This window comes from Daktulosphaira vitifoliae, unplaced genomic scaffold (assembly GCF_025091365.1).
Source record: "Daktulosphaira vitifoliae isolate Bord-2020 unplaced genomic scaffold, ASM2509136v1 Scaffold_3, whole genome shotgun sequence".
Taxonomy (NCBI): Eukaryota; Metazoa; Arthropoda; class Insecta; order Hemiptera; family Phylloxeridae; genus Daktulosphaira; species Daktulosphaira vitifoliae.
The window spans coordinates 25,703,258-25,721,418 of record NW_026099574.1 but is presented as its reverse complement, the minus strand read 5'-3'; the positions used below and the strand labels follow the sequence as shown (position 1 = coordinate 25,721,418).

The window sequence follows — 18,161 nt, the reverse complement described above, 5'->3', positions numbered from 1 at the left end:
CTTTTACTAAATTTATAAAAATAATGTTTAGCCAAAATACTCCCTTTAAATACATCATAAAGTTTTAATTTATAATATTATAATAAGTAATAATAATATATTGTTTATATAATTCTAATATATATATATATATATTAATCAATGATATTAATAACAGACAAATAATACATTTTTCTATTGTCTGAAACAAATTTGAAATCATGCACTTTATTTAAAAAAAAATTTTTTTGATAATTTGTTAAGAAAAATATTTTAATTCCGTTTGTTATACTATTAGCGACTACTTAATTCTACCTATACATCGCCTGAAGTAAATAAAATAAATACAACAATTGTATTTATATATTACTATATTTAAATTATTTAATTATAGTGATGGTGGCTTAGTCCCTAAAATTTGAAAAATAATTTTTAGAGAGCGAAAAAATTACATTTACTTTCCCTAGAAAAATAAACTCTTATAGTGACCATATCAAATTATTGTTGTATTTTATTTTAACTATTTATTAAACACATGTATACGTAAAGGGTATCACGAACAAATTACTCCCCAAAATTATAGAAAAAATATTTACAACACAAATTAATCTGTATAAAAATGTTTCTATTTTCTATATTAGTCATAGTAATCTGACTGTTGATTTTAATATCCCGTAAAAATGAGATAAAAAGAAGTTAAAAGTTTTTTTTTTAAAATAAAATTTATATTTTAGTAGTAAATTTATTAGTTTTTTGGTGAAGGTTACAAAAGTAATAAAAGTACTGTCACAAAAAATTTTCCAATTTTATTTGTAGCTAATGGCTATACTGTCAATATTACACTTCTCATTGATAAGTTTACTGAGTGACAAACTCAATTTAATACTTCAAATCCAAGAGCACCACGTACAACATTTTATTTGTGACATTACGTAATATAACAAAACTTCTTAATTTCTTTTATTCTAATTAATTAATTAATAATGTATCTTTTCCATTTTTAAACATAACATATTAATCAAATCTAAATAAATTATAGTAATCAAACGATCTCTATCTAGTAGTTCCGCCAAGAACTAGTCGATGACCGAAGATCTATAAATTGATGATGTTTATCATTATCATTAAACTCAATATTTGATAATAAGAAAAATTACATTTAAAATGATGATGTAGTTAATAATGGTTTTTATTATTCCATAACAGACCTATTTTAGGTGAAATATTTTTATTTTAAACTAAAATTGTACATAACATTACTTATCTATGATCTACTATAGATATTAAATTTTACCAGGAAATTAAAATTGTAAGTCACTTTGTTTTATTTACAACTCTAAGATAATAAAAAAAAATTTTTTAAGGGTTATCAATGAAGTACCAATTGTTTACCCAGTGGTTTGTATTTTTACTTTTGGCTCTAAAAGCCCACGCTGAAAAAGATAATTCTAAAGAAGATGATGATGATAGTTATGACCTAAGAACAGAAGAAGTAGATGATCATGAACAAACAGCTAGTCGAATGTTTCAGTTAATTAATGAAGCAGCCATTGAATTAGTTGCAGCTCCTGATTTATCAAAAGTAATATTTATTAATAATTAATGAAAAAATGTAATTAATTATTTTATTTTGGTATATAATCTATAGGAAAAGCCTATTAATAAAGATGATGACTATAAATCAGACCAAACAAAGAACTTTGAGACAGATAGTAATGAAAATTTACAATTAGTAAAATTTCCAGCAGTTGGTTTATTTAACTATTGGGCTGACATGTCTAATGATGATATAAGTTTACAAAGTTTAAATGATAATTCTGATGATGATGATGATGGTGAAGTGGAGTGGAAAGAACCTAAGGATGACAAAAATAAGTATACTGAAGAAGGTAAATTAAACTGCATTTAATATGGTGTACAAATTTCTAAATTATTTTATTTGTTTAGCGGAACAACTATATCAAACTGGTTTAAAAAAAATGAAATCTATCCGTGGTGATAATTTAGAAGCATATGAACATTTTTATAAAGCTAGTTTGTTAGGACATGAAGAAGCTAAAGCTAAGTATGCTTTTGCATTGTTGTTTGGCCTTAAATATAATCAGGACATTGTAAAAGCTTATAAAATATTTGATGAACTTTCCAAAAAAGGAAATCCAGATGGTCATTTAGTAAATTTTTTTTAAATTTTAAACTCTTAATATTTTGAATCTTAAATTAATATCATTTGTATTAGGGTATGGGTTTTTTGTATGCTGTTGGTTTACATGTACAAGTTAGCCAACCAAAAGCAATTGTTCATTATATGATGGCTGCAGTTGGTGGAAATGTCCTTGCTCAGTTAGCATTAGGTTACCGTTATTTTGCTGGAGCCACAGTAGCATTTAGTTGTGAAAAATCATTAGAATTTTATCAAGCAGTAGCAAATAATGGTAACTGCTAAATACTTATCTAATTAAGTAATATTATATTATATATATATATATTTTTAAGTTGCCAACGAGATATCATTATCTGGTGGTCCTCTTGTTCAGCGCATTAAATTAATGGAAGAGCAAGATAATCCTAATTATAATAGTGGTATTGTTGATTCAGACTTGTTAGACTACTATAAAATGTTGGCTAATAAAGGAGACGCACAAGCACAAGTATAATAATTATATATACATAAATAAATATTAAATTTATTATATATATGTATTATTCATAGGTTGGATTAGGTCAATTATACATGCAAGGTGGTAGAGGGGTGCCAATTGATTTACAAACTGCTCATTATTATTTTCAAAAAGCTGCTGAAAGTGGTAATGCAGATGCTTACGGATTTTTAGGAAAGGTACCTAACAAGAAAAATAATTTTGTTAATTTTGTAAATTAACTATGCATTAACATATATAATGCATTTGAAAAATTATATGAAATAGTTGTTAACCAATTTGATAAATTTATTTCTAAGATAAATAAATTCAAGTAAATCTTGATTCCCACAGTGGTTTTCTAGTAAGATTCATTCTGCATTTTGTGTGATTTGCACAAAAATTTTAAATTTTCAAATGATTATTCGCTTTATAGTGAGTTTTCAAGTCTAAGATTGAGGTGTAAAATCTATCCAGAAAACTTTACTGTTATTAAAAAAAAAAAATGAATATCCTGTCTAGTTCTCTATGGTATATAATAATCCATCAAAAAACTGGAATTTTTAACTTGTTTAGGGATTATTTTGCATTTAATTACTCACAGTCTAAATTAATCACTATCTGGTAAATTAGTCACCCATTTGGAGGAAATGGGTGTGAATTGTAACATTTGCAACATTGAATGTCATGTTACTTTGGTTTTACAATGTATTAATTTTGAAGTCTTTTATGCGCTATTGAAATTTGGAATTAATACTAAGTATGGGCTAGATGGTATTTTGGTATTGTGTATTCTTCTTATCATTTTACTTTAAAAGGTCCCATTTTTTTTTTTATTTTCAATGGAAATTTTCCAATGTAATGGAAAATAAGCTACATCTACCCAATTTTCCAGCTCAGTCAGATGGAAGTAACTATCACCCAATTTATCAACTGAGTGTTCTAACAATACTATTTTAAATAATGATTCAACCAAAATTATCTATTATTTTCAAAAAGGTAATGATTTTTTGCTGATATTATAGAAATAGTATCTTTTAGTGGCCACATCGACTCAATTTATGTGAATAATCACTTTATTTTAATTAAAAAATTGATATATTTGGTGTAGGTGATTTTATGTTATCATAGCTTCATTCTTATTTACCTACAGGATACAACAAATAAAAATAGGAGAGTCCCTTTCATCATTGATAAATATATCATCTAGTATTCCATATGGAGGGCATTTATCTTCTCTTTGTTATTTTTATGAATGATCATAGTGATGTATTATAATTTTTTCTAATTTCTGATGATGTAATACTATATCATAGTATTAAGACCCTTAGTAACTATTTAAAGTTATAGAACAACTTAGATAAGTTATGTCATTGTTGCAATCAAAACGGTTTGTGTGTTAATCCAATAAAATGTATTTAGATCACTTTACTCATAAGTTTACTATTAGTAATTTTAATTACAATATTTTTGGTGTTAGTTTAACAACATCTAATGTTAAAGATTGGTATTATTTTGTCCAATTAATCTAATAACATTTACTACTAATTAACATTATAATGTACTAATTTAAATAATTATTATTTTATATAAATTGTCCATAAAAAATATAAGGCCATTCATTAATTATGCCTTACACACTATCTTTCAAAATATAAAGCATAATTTTTTTTTTTTTTCAGAAGTTATTAATATATTAGTTCTGTAATTTTCAAAAAAATAATTGTGTCCTATCCCCTTTTCACACTTTAAAATAGTATCAACTTAAGTTTTTTGAATGGAAAAATTTATGTTTAAACATTTTGAAAATAATATTATTATTTAACTAAAAAAAATGAATAGTCGATAACGACTTTTAAACCAGTATTTAAAAATATATTAGCATTATACTAGTTAAACAAAGACAAGAGGAGTAGTGCTGTTTGTCAATATCTAGAAATAAAAATAAACAGACCTCCAATCATTATAGTTAAGTGTTAATAACTTACAAAATACAAAATCAAAAGTTGTAATTTTCTTACTTAAGTCAATTCCCTATTTTTAATCTTGTTAGACATATATGTATCCATTATAAAAACTTAAGTTAATACAATTTTAAAAGAAAGAAAGAGGAAATAGACCATTTTTTTTTTAATTATAGAACAATGTAGCACACTATTAAGTTCTGAAAAGAAAAATTACAATAAGTTTTAGACTTTTAAAGATATTATGTGAAATACAGTTAATCAGTCACTGTTACAAATTAATACCTATAAAAAATTTAATATTTCAAAACTTATTGATGCGTGATAATGGTTAAACAAAGAAATAAAGATTTTATATTATAAGATTTTTATCCTTATATAAAAATAAATGTTCAGTTTAGTTAGAAAAATTTAAATGTTACACTTTTACAGATTTACTTAGAAGAGCGTGATGATGCAAAACCTGATTATGAAAAAGCATTAGAATATTTTTACAAAGCTGCTAAATTAAAAAATCCAGTTGGTCAAAGTGGTTTAGGTTATATGTATTTACATGGACTTAAAGTAGCTCAGGATTATTCAGAAGCTTTAAACTGGTTTACATTAGCAGCTGAAAAAGGATGGGTTGAAGGACATTTATATATTGGAATTATTTATTACAGTATGATTTTTTATTTAATTTGTCAATTTTATGTGTTTCTGTTTTCTCAATTAACAAAAAATGTAATTTATTTTTGTATTAAGAATACAAAACTCAAAACAATATACAGCATTATTTAATTAAAATTTAATATATTTGCAAAATAAAAAAAACAATATTAACTTTTTGATTTAAAATGAATTTTTGGTGATCTTATAGAATACCCACAATTGTTTATAAAGAATATTTAAATATTAAATCTAATTTTTTCAATGTTAATATTAGTTTAAAACAACATATTTTGTGTAAATTTTATATTTTATGAAATATTTCAGAGGGTTTGGGTGTAAAACGTGATTATAAATTGGCAATTAAAAACTTTGGATTAGCATCAAAATCTGGAAATTTATTAGCATACTTTAATATGGCACAGATGCATGCAACTGGTATTGGTGTATTGCGTTCTTGCACCACTGCTCTTGAGGTAACCTTACATAATATAAGTCTCCTTGTTAAAAACATAAAATTTTATCCAAAAAAAAAAATATTTTTATTCTATTATTTTTATAAGTTATTTTGTTTGTTTTTTTATAGTTATTCAAAAATGTAGCTGAACGTGGTAAATGGGGTGGATATCTTATGCATGCTTATAATGCATACAAAGAAAACAATTTCAAAGAATCTTTTGTGCTGTACTCTTTCTTGGCAGAAATAGGATATGAAGTAGCACAAAGTAACACTGCATTTATATTGGATAAAGGTATTTAATTCTTCTAATAATTAAAACGTCATAGTTATCAGCATAACAGAAACACACTCTTTGGAGGCTATTCTCTTCCCTAAAAATTGTATATATATATGTATAAGTTTTTAATTTTAAATGTTCTCATTTTTACCGTAGAGTGGCTAACTTTCAGTCTTTTGCTATTTGAGTTAATATATTTGGTGTATCATGGATATAATTTTTTTGCCATACTTTTTATATTTATTATACGTCAATCAAATAATAATTTTATGATTCTCAACAAAAATATTAAAGAACCAAGGTTTTAATATTTTCAAATGTTTCCTAAAGTTTTTAAAATTTCATTTCATTTTATTTAAAATTAAAGACTTTGAATCATGTCTATTTTAATAAAAGTAGTGTCAAAAATATATTTTAAAAACCATTAAAATAAAATGATTACACCAATTTTAAACATAGTTATATAGTCAATTTTAAAATAAATGTTAGCCTACTTTCCTAAAATAATTAATAGTCAGTATTTCAAAAGTAAAACAATGATTTATTTTTTAGTATTTAATTATAGTTTGTACTTTTTTTAATACAAAATTGAAAAGTTATTAATTTACTCTGATGTTATTTTTTTATGATAAAAATTAACTTTGAACATTCATAATTGGTATGGGTTCATTTAAAAATGTATACTTAAAATGTTTTAAATCTCAAATGAATTAGTACAACTATTTGACAAAGAAGGACACTAAGAAAATTTCTATTTTCATATTCAGATTGTTCAATAAGTATGGAAACAGGTCAATTATTAAGAACAAAGGAAACTTTTTTCTTTACTTATTGAATTTTTTAGTAATTATGAGTAGTTATTATTTTTGTAGTTAAAAATTAAAAAATACCCCGTTTTATTTTATTTAGGAGATGTTGACATGTGGGAATCTGAGAAAGAACGCTATGTGCGTGCAATGATGTACTGGAGTAGATCAGCAGCTCAAGGATATGCAGCAGCACAGTTGAAATTAGGTGATTACCATTATTATGGTTTAGGTACAAAAGTTGACTATGAAATGGCTGCAAATTACTATAGACAGGCATCAGAACAACATCAAAATGCTCAAGCAATGTTTAATTTAGGATATATGCATGAAACAGGATTAGGAATGGAACAAGTATTTATTTTAATTTTTTAATTATATTTTTTTATTGATGTAATTATAATTTACTAATTTTTACAGGACATTCATTTAGCTAAAAGATGTTATGATATGGCAGCTGAAACAAGCTTAGATGCAAAAGTTCCTGTATTCTTAGCATTGACTAAATTGAATATATTGCATACTTTTAATAGTTATTACAAAGTAAGGAATAATTGTGTACTGTGTAATAAATGTATCATTAAATATATAAAATATAATTATAACATAAATATATAATTTTAGGATATTTTAAGTGTTATGGCAATTTTATCAGATGATGTTACTGTACCAATGAGTTTTAATTGGGATTTGTACTTAATTGCTATACTATTTGCCTTACTATCTTACATAATATATTTGCGAAGACCTAATAGACAAGTACCAAATACGTGATAAGGAAGTTTAGATAAATACTATGATCACATATTTATATTTATTAATAAAATTATTTTTTTATGCTAGTTAAGAAATTTCTTGTAAGACTGTACTAGTTAAAAAATTATTTGTGGAAAATCTTTATAGTTTGTAGGTTTTCTATTAAATTTTTCAATTGCTAATCATACTAGTTTAAATTACATTTAAATAGTATAATTATAATAGCATTGAATTAATTTACGTGTTTTAAAATTTTTACATCCAGTATAAAACACAAATTCAGATATTAATAATTTTACTTTAGTTATCAATTAATGAGTGCAAGTTAATAAAAATTTAAATTTTTATCCTTATCAATGTGTATGTTATTAAATTTATAAAAAAAATTACTTTTAAATAAATGCTTGAAATCTCTCCTCCAAATCATTATTGCTTATCATTTGTATGTGATTGAGTATAATTAGTGTATTTGTTTTTCTTATTATGAATTTACTTTTAACATTTGTTAATAACTTTCATAATTAATTTACTTGTACATTATTGATTATTGATTATTTATATTTTATTAAAATATGTATATAATTATAAATATTATGATAACATGCATGCGATTTTACATTATTTATTCTAAATATCTCTTTTTGAAAACATTTTATCTGCAGGAGCGTTTTCAGGATCTTGTAATGTTACTTCCTCCTTTATTGTATGTTTATTAAGTTTACTTTGTACCAAAAGGCCATTAATTAATGTGTTAAAAGGAGATTATTTGTTATAAATAAAATTCCATGTTAATTATTTTTCGTGATAAAATATGACATAGAAATTATAAGTATTTAAAATTATTCAGTGAGTGTTTCTTTTAAAAGTTATATTGCTACATGTATAACAATATTTGCTTATACCATTGTTTTATATACAGACTCAAAACATCGATCTAACTATCAGTTATCAAAAAAATATATAAAGCAAAAGAAGCAATTTGAATTTATTTTCTATCTGAAAAAAACTAGTAATTTAAAATATTGATAGGTTGGATATGTGGATAAACCCAATATGAATTGACTCGTGAGTCGTATACTGTAATAATATTACAGTATATATTTTATTCATGTATTATATGAATTATAATATTTATGTTCAATAAATAAAAAAAATTTTTTTTTTGGTGACACTGTTTAAATCAGAAAATTATAAGTAGCGATAATTGTTATCATCATGATAAGAAGACCTTGAAATAATTCTTTCTACTTAAATTTAAAATTTAGTGTTTAACTCTAAAGAAAAGTTTTCATTATTTAACTTTTTTATTTTATATTCACATAAACTGTACTTATTTTTGTTTATTAATGTATACTGGTAGTATATAATTCGTTGTTTATATAAGATGTCCGATTGGGAAAATTGGTTTGAAATTGCAAAACAGTGCAAATATTTGCCAGAAAATGATCTTAAGGTATTTTCTATCAATAATTTTCGTTGAAAAAATTGATGTTTTTAATTATAGTTTTTTTGTATTTTCAGAAGTTATGTCAAATTGTCTGTGATTTATTGATTGAAGAAGCTAATATTCAGCCAGTCAGTACTCCAGTTACTGTTTGCGGGGATATTCATGGACAAGTAGAATATTATTTAGATTTAAAAGTTTTTATTTAATTGATTTTAAATAGAATTTCTGAAAAAATATAGTATTTTCTTTTAATTCCTCGCAAGCCTAAATTTAGCTTATACTTAAGTATTTTTTTTTTTTAATATGCATAATTCAAAACATAATTTGTTATTTCATAGATTATTCATTAAAAAAATTGTTCAATGTATTTTACTATAATTATAATATGACATAAGTTTTAAACTTTTATTTTAAAGTTTTATGATTTGGAAGAGCTTTTTCGTAGCGGTGGACAAGTTCCTGATACAAACTATGTTTTTATGGGAGATTTTGTAGATCGTGGTTATTATAGTCTGGAATCACTTACAAGATTATTAACACTTAAAGCTAAATGGCCACATCGAATTACTTTACTTAGAGGAAATCATGAATCAAGACAGATTACACAAGTTTATGGATTCTATGGTATATTACATTTAATTATTAAATTTAATTCATTGTTGTAGAAATATAAATTTGTCTCCCAAACTAACATTTAATTTGTTTGAACTAAAAGATATAACAATTCTTAATGTATCCTTGTAAACAGTAAAAAATTTACTGTTGGAATATTTTAGTAGTACATTATACTAAACCAACTGTTTTATTTCTAATTACATTAGTTTAAGTAACTCTTTTAATAGTTTTTTTATTAGGCTAAATATTATTTCATTTAATGATTAAAGTTCAATTTAACCCAACATTTTTTTTCTTCTGATTTTTAAGAAATAAATAACTTTAAAATAATTCAAAATAAATTGATTTAAATTTATTCAATATTATATATAAAAAAAAATAGTTGATTATGTTAATACAATAATATTAAATACTTCTAGATTCTTTAAATTATTAAAAAATGAGTAAATCATTAACCATTAAATTAATTATATTATAATTTTATAGAATGAACATATATATATTTATTTATAACTATCTTTAGATGAATGTATGAACAAATATGGAAATGCAAATGTGTGGAAGGAGTGCTGTAAAGTTTTTGATTTGCTATCTATAGCTGCGGTAGGTTTTTTTATTTTATGACTTAGGTATAATTATCAATTGAAAATGTTGAAAAAAAAGTTTATAATTTAATTAACCAACTTTGAAAAAATGAAAGGCATCGGAACATATCTCCCACATCATCTATACACATACCAGCAATCTTCATATTATCATTAATTACATTGAACTTCCTCTTTTTTTATATTTTTCACTGTTATTTTCTGTAGCATTTAAATGAACAATACAAATCAATATTATTTTATATTAACCTTAATCGTACCCTGAAATCCTTTGTTTCTCCATACATACTTTTTACTTTCTAGTACAAGTACTTCTAATACAATATTATACGTTTTTGGAATCCTTTTCTCATTAACATTAATGTTATAATCTCTTAGACATCTATAATAATAATATTTATTTATTGAATAATTCAAAATTTTGCATTATTATTTTATTAATGTATAGAATATGTTAATACAAATTCCTTTCTTAATATCCATGATTCTTTTAAAGAAAACAAATATATCTTAAGCACATCTTAAATTTATTAATAAATTGTTATATTTGTATAAATAAACTTATTGATGAAAATATAAAAATCAAAAATCTTCCACTTTAATGAAAAGTTAAATTAATTTTTTTACTTAATCTTAGTTACTTGAAAGAACTATTTTTTTAGTTGATAGATGAAGAAGTGTTTTGTGTTCATGGTGGCTTATCTCCTGATATCTCTACATTGGATCAAATTCGAGTAATTGAACGAAATCAAGAAATTCCTTATAAAGGTATTTTCTTGTAAAAAATATTTATAATTTAGTCATAAATTTTATTGAAAATAATTTAAAAATATTTTTACTTAAGTCGTTTTAAAATCATTGTATTTAGTTAACATTGTAAAAAAAAATTTTTTTTTTTAATTAAATGGAAATAACTAACCAAAAATTGAACTTCTTTTTATTAAAAAAAAAAATAATAAAACATTTGGCAGTAAATTCTTTTTTTAGACTTTCCATTATTGACTTATTGGCGATATTAAATAGGCATATGATATTCAGTATTGTATCTCCACAAAGGTACAGTAGCCATAAATTTCTTAAAGAGTACTATCTTTAATTTTTTATAACTCTTAAAAAAGTAAATATGTCTTATTATACCTAAGAAACTTTTTTAAAGAAAAAATATAATCTATTTTGCAATATAATTTTCACTAAGCTGCAATTATTCTAAGTTGTAAAAATAATTTTTGTAGAAAATATTATTATCCTCTCTTTCTGAGTGGGTTTAAACTATAGGATTGAAAAGATATTTTAAAAGCTCATACAAAAATGATCGTAAATGTAAAGCACTATATGAAATATGCCAAAACTAAAAAATTTTGAGTAGCTTAGATGGTTACATAAGCTCAGTTTTAACAAAATGTTTGAAAGTTATAATTCCATTTCTCCCCTTAAAAAATATTTTTATATAAATTAACAAGTCATTTTTATAATCTTTGAGAGGAAAATGTGACAAACGGATTACTAAGCCCATTCAGATTCCATCTTTCGATAATAACACAAAACTTAATTGTATAGTACGTTTAAACAAAGTGGTATATTAGTAAAATTGATAAAAATAGGTTTATTTAATTGAGATACTTTGAAAGATAATTATTCTAAAAATATCCATCGTAATAACATGAATAAATAATCATAGACTTAAATAAATATTTGAATTAATTATTTTTGCAATTTTAAATGATTGCAGATCTGTCAAAATAATATTAAAAAATAGATAATATTTTTTTCTTTAAAAAAACTTCTTAGAATTTTTAACAGTTGTAATGAGAGTTAAGAGTTATTAAATTAGAGTTAATACTTCTTTTAGACGTGTATAGTTGCCTTGGCAGATATAGAATCTATGATGTCATTCGGCTATTTTATATTACCCATAAATAAATAAATAACAGTTAGTCTGAAAAAAATATTGCCACTAAAATTGTTGTTATTTTTTGAGTTATATTTTTTTAAACTTGAGTATTTTGTTTAGTTGGGTAGTTCTTAAAATGAATTATACTAAATTCTGTCTCTTAAATAATCATTTTATTTTATGATAAATTTCCAGGAGCATTTTGTGATTTAGTGTGGTCTGATCCTGAAGATATTGAAAAATGGACTGTTAGTCCACGTGGAGCTGGATGGTTATTTGGATCTAAAGTTACTGAAGAATTTATGGAAAAGAATCAGCTTGAGCTTATTTGCAGAGCGCATCAACTTGTAAATGAAGGTACAGTAAGACATTTTTATAAAACTAAAATGTTTGTATAAATTAATTGAGAAATTGAAATATATTTTAGATAATTTTTAATTTTCCAAAATCAAAATATTTTGGAATAAATTGAATAAAAAAAATTATTTTTTAAACTATATTGTCTTATTTTTTTTTTTCTTTATAATTCTCAAAAAATATATTTAATATGATAGTGTAAAACATGATAAAAAATTTTGATTAATATATTTTCGGATGCTACAGCAAAGATATAAAACTACTCATTAGTTGATATATGATTTAATTTTTATTTATATTTTTAACTTTTTTTTTAGTTTTAAATAGTTATTGTATTGATTAATATATTTTTACAGGTTATAAGTATATGTTTAATGAAAAATTAGTGACAGTTTGGTCAGCTCCTAATTACTGCTATCGTTGTGGTAATGTAGCATCAATATTAGAATTTTCCACAGTTCATGAACGTAAACCAATATTATTTAATGCAGTTCCTGATGACCAACGAGTCATTCCAGACAAAGCAGCTACACCATATTTCTTGTGATAGAAATAAACGAAATTGCTTGTCAAAGAATTTCAAATTATTTAAGATCTTTTTTATTATAATTATATACTTATATGTTGTAATGATTACAATATGTAAAATATGTGTGTCAATATTGATTAAAAATTAAATTTTTTAGTTGAAGTATTTATTTGCTAAAGATTTTAATTTTTGTAACTATTATGAATTTAAATAACAATACGTAAAAGAGAAGTACTTCTGAAGTATCATATCACTATATCATTTTAAAATGATTGTAAAATCAATGTAATATAGTAGGGACTGCTCAGCGTAAAAATTTAAGCTGGAATATCATTTTGTACAGGCTACATTTTACACAATAACATTTCTGGTCAGCAGGCTGTTATAACAGTTCAGGCCACTGAACTCTCCCAGTAATCTAGTGGACCAGGCCATCACAGTGATATAGACTAACTCGGATTTAGGAATGTGATAGCCTTAGGGCTGCCAAAAATATAAATATTTTTGCTCTATTTTTGGTTAATCATCTTATTAATTATATTATTTTTTTATTATAACTAGTTAAATATATTTGTTGTCATTAAAAAAATAAACTTTTTAAAAAATTTAGTCATTTCTTAAAAAAAAAAAAAAATGGGATGCAGATACGTGTAAGGGCCCCTCTTAATCCGCGCCTAAGTTTAAATCCAATTAAAATAAAAAATTTTAATCTTTTTGATATAAAAAAAAAAAATTATTTTATTACATAAAATAATGACAAAAAAAATAAGACCTTTTAAATCTGATATAAAATAATAAAAAAATTAGCAATAGATGTATAGTAATCTTACTTTTCTAAATAATCTGGCATTATGTTAAAGATTGTATAATCACGGGCGTAGTTTGAATCATTTGTTTGCATAAATTTAGTAAATCTGAAGTATAGATGTAGTGAGGAAGCTTCTCAACTATATTGATTAATTTCCTTCCCTTTTCCCAAGAAAAAATCAGTCAATTTAAAAAAGCTACAAATGATTTTAGGCGAGCTTCAGTATTTGAAAAATAAAAGCATTCCTTGGATTTAATGAAATGCATACATGACCGTACTTTTTTTTTATACACGTGGTGAATGCAAATTTATTTAATTTTTATAGGAATGCCAACTAATTTCAATTAAAATATAAAAAAAAATGTTAAAATCTCTTACCAGAAACCTCAACAAAAATGTTATAAAACTTAAAGATGGTCGTTCTGTATCCTTCGATAAGTCAAGAGTCAACAATTTTAATCATAGAACTAGATTTTGTACTTATTTCTTATCCATATTCTGTAAACTAAAATAGTTACAGAGTTATTAATTGTATATACTTATTACTAAAAACAATTATCAATATTTTAGTTTTTTTCCATTTGATTATTTCATAATGAAATATTTATTATTATTAAACTTGTTGATGGTGTAGTATATTTATCAGAAACCTGTTTATTTTATTCTATTACTTTAACAAAAAAAGATCTTCGGAATGCATTTCAAATTTTTTATGCATGTAAATGCATTTTTTTTCTGGAAATTGTAAATTATTTTTTTAATTAATATTCCAAACATTGAGAGTTTAAGCCTCCGTGCAAATTACGCTAAAAAACATGCTTGTTGAGTTTGAACTCCATAATCTTTCTTTTTTGAATAGTATATTCATTTATGTAATAAGTATTATTATATAAATTTATACACTTATAATCGTTTTTCAGTAAATTACTAGATTTATTTAGACTTGTAGTGTGATGAAAAAAATTAATTGGTTATCATATGGAAGAATGGGGCTAAATTAGTTCTCTCATAATTTTATTACTAAGTAAATTGCATTATTTATGGAGATCAATCGAGTTAATATCAATACTCAATACAAATTAAGTTATATTCCTAATTTTACATTCTTATTACTAAGATACTTAGTAATAATAAACTTTTAATATTCATCTAAATAAAATCTTCATTTTATATTTAAAATTTAAAAGTTAATTTTATTTAATAATAATTTTTGATGGGTTTTAAACGTACTATTATAATAATTTTCAATAAAAAAAATTAAGATTTTTCTGTATATTTGAATATGTACATCTATTCCATTATAACCACAGCCTGCAAACCATTGTAAAAATAAGTGGGTCAATCTGTAAGCGAAAATGTTGGGTGCGCAAGTATACCAACATTCAACCTCTTCAGGATAGGTATTGATTAAACAGTTTCAATTCTTCAAGGTCAATTTTAGTTTAACTAGGTCATACAAGTCCCTTATAAAGAATCATCACAAACATTCTTAAAATACATTTAGTTTCCGGAAAAAAACAAATAATTTTTTTATAAAATACCCAACTATTAATGAAAATCCTATATTTGTATAACTCACGCTTAAAATGTATTAATACTTTAAATGTTTTGTTAAAAATTGTTCGAATAGATTAATTTTTTATAATTATTATAATGTTTACACATACATATACACTATGCATATTTATATTATACCAAACTATTAGAAAAAATTTCCTTTTTTAATTTTATTAGAATTTTGCAATATAATTATTAGCTAGCCATCTATAAATAGGTTATTTCAATCTTTTCAGCACAAGAAATTTTTTTTTTTTGTAAATATATTTATTGACAATTTATACAAACTATTTTTGATTCAAATATGTTCAATATCTATTATCCATGTATATTGAAAAAATACATTTCGTGATAAACGATTTAAACAAATTGTAACCTACAATATTTGATATTACTGAATTTTTCGAGTAGCTTTAACCTGGAGTCTTTAGGCCTTACTCAATTGAAAAATTATAGATCCTTTATGGTAGTATATTAGGAATTTATTATGTAAAGGTTCCGTATAATTTCTATATAGTAGAGAAATGGAGATTTTACCCCTACACTCTCTTCGATCACTATTATTTATGTTAGGAGGTCCATCTAGATCCGTCTGCACTCTTTTAGTAAATACGCTATTGCCACCCTTTTGTAAATCATTGAAAAAATTTAGAAAATATGTCTCGGGAGAGTACAAATTTTAGAAGACTGATTGGTTGCAGAGAAATTATCAATACATTAAATTAAAGCTGATAATAATACCTATATCTTACATATTCCTATATTTGATAAATATATATTATTATATATTGATATATGTACATCTGCAAAAATGATTCAAGAGAGCTATCATAATATATATAATTTGATCATTTTTTTTTTTGTGACATCTAATTAAATGCTTCTCCCTCAGTTGAATAATATATAGTAGGTATTAGTAATAATAATAGTATTCTAGTTTATGACAATCAGTGTTTGTACGTCAAGAACATTTGGAAATACATTTAAAATAAACATTTCAAAAATATTCTTATCTTAGTTATTGAAAACTCACGAGAGTTTAGTACTAATATATTTTTCAAATTAATTAATTAAATTTTTCTTAGTTCCCATATAATAATTATAAAACATTAAAAAACAAAAAAGCTAACAAAATTGAGTATATTAATAAATCAGGGGATGATAATAGCCTAGTGGGTAGAATCGTATGTTTCGGCATACGGGGTCCTAGGTTCAATCTTTAGGGTGCCAACGAGATTTTTCTTGTGGTTTTGTCATTGGTAGTGTCTGGTCTCTGATACAAGCCGACCATAATACCCGTCCCGTCTATCATTGGCTTAGCCAAGAGCCACCTTTGACTCTTTAACATATGATAGTGGGCCACCACTCTCTGAACATGTTAAGTTCGGGAAATAGAAGGATGTAAAGATGATAATTTTTTTTAATTTTAATTAATTAATCGAGAAATATTTGAATCTAAAAATTACCATAAAAGATAAATATATAAATTTATTAAATTTATATAAATTTTTGTAATTTCTCCGTAAAATTTACAATATTAAATTATTCAATATCAATTTGATACTAAATTAAATTACTATAACAAGAAATTATTTCTGTATTATATTTACAAATCATTCAATGTAAATTTTTCTTGCATAAAATTTATGAATATCGATAACCCCATCATAGTAGCTTTCCTTCTATATGGTATTTTAAATTAAAGTAAAAAAATATGTCAGATAAAAGGGATATGTGTGTATTACTTACACAAAAAAACTATATTGATACATACATTTTTCAAAATGTTATAGCAATATAAAGTTGAAAAAATAAAATATGAAATCGAAATTTTTGATACAAAAGTAGGGTATTTTTTAAATACTGTGACCATTTTGACATAGAAGATAATTCATCAGGATAATTTTTTTTTAACTTATAGTACATAGCTAAAGCTTTATTTTAACATGTGTTTGAATCTCAGAGTATTTCTGAAACATTTTCAAAACTTAAGTTGAAAAAGTTAATTTTTTATACAAAAGTTGTTATTTTGAATCTCTCTTTATGGACAGATTTTGAAAGTGTCAGATTTTCAAATATTTTTTACCAAATGAAAGGGATATACTTAAGATAATTATATAAAAAAAATTTGTTTTGTTTCGTTGATTTCTAAAAAAGTTATAATAGTTGTAAGAAAAAAATATCGAAAAAATGACAAAATTTATTGATTTTAAAAATTAACATTTTTTGAAGATTTTCCCTATTTACAGTGAACGTGGGAATTTTTCAATTTTAAAGTGTAATATATTTAATTAGATACGATTTGTGATTTTCTGACATATCATTAAAAGAAATCGATAAGAACTGAGAAAAAGTGTCGACAGTCATAAAAAAATAACACATAGTATAATTAATACCTTTTAAACTTCGCACAAAGCTAAAAATTACGTGTATCTATTAAGAAATTACTAACTGACGTATCCTTAACATTATTGCCCAACGCCCCATGGCCAAAAAAATTGTATCGGTCATGCTTACTACAAAATATAAAAGTAATGAGAAAAAAGTCAAAAATCAATTTACAAAGTTGAATATGCTATTTATAGCGGTTGTTATCGCTCCTATGGTTAACTACATAATAGGCGTCGAGTGAAAAGGAGTCTTAACCCCTCCTGTTTACAATTTAGCCCCCTCCCCTAAAAAAAAATTTACCACCATTGTTGTTACAAAAGTGGCTTTTGTAACAACGTCCAAGAAGGCAATTGCCTCTTGCCCAGTTCAACCCGTCAAGGTCTGAAATTCGTATTTAAATTGGAGTACTTTTCAGAAGCTGGAATATTTTTTTTC

At 23.8% G+C, this 18,161-nt stretch overlaps 2 protein-coding genes across 2 annotated transcripts; both read left to right on the top strand.

Annotated features, from left to right (window-relative positions):
- The first annotated feature begins 925 nt into the window (after positions 1 to 925).
- Positions 926 to 8,368, top strand: LOC126901064 (protein sel-1 homolog 1). The gene is made up of 13 exons (XM_050677263.1): positions 926 to 1,288; positions 1,344 to 1,561; positions 1,628 to 1,868; positions 1,927 to 2,150; positions 2,216 to 2,411; positions 2,473 to 2,627; positions 2,690 to 2,815; positions 5,012 to 5,240; positions 5,555 to 5,703; positions 5,814 to 5,979; positions 6,874 to 7,124; positions 7,191 to 7,313; positions 7,395 to 8,368. The coding sequence occupies exons 2-13, from the start codon at positions 1,352 to 1,354 to the stop codon at positions 7,542 to 7,544; spliced, it is 2,220 nt and encodes a 739-aa protein (XP_050533220.1). The 5' UTR covers positions 926 to 1,288; positions 1,344 to 1,351; the 3' UTR covers positions 7,545 to 8,368.
- A 389-nt stretch (positions 8,369 to 8,757) lies between these two features.
- On the top strand, positions 8,758 to 13,139 carry LOC126901065 (serine/threonine-protein phosphatase 6 catalytic subunit). The gene is made up of 7 exons (XM_050677265.1): positions 8,758 to 8,979; positions 9,048 to 9,143; positions 9,390 to 9,597; positions 10,112 to 10,191; positions 10,856 to 10,961; positions 12,280 to 12,441; positions 12,798 to 13,139. The coding sequence occupies exons 1-7, from the start codon at positions 8,911 to 8,913 to the stop codon at positions 12,986 to 12,988; spliced, it is 912 nt and encodes a 303-aa protein (XP_050533222.1). The 5' UTR covers positions 8,758 to 8,910; the 3' UTR covers positions 12,989 to 13,139.
- Positions 13,140 to 18,161: the final 5,022 nt, after the last annotated feature.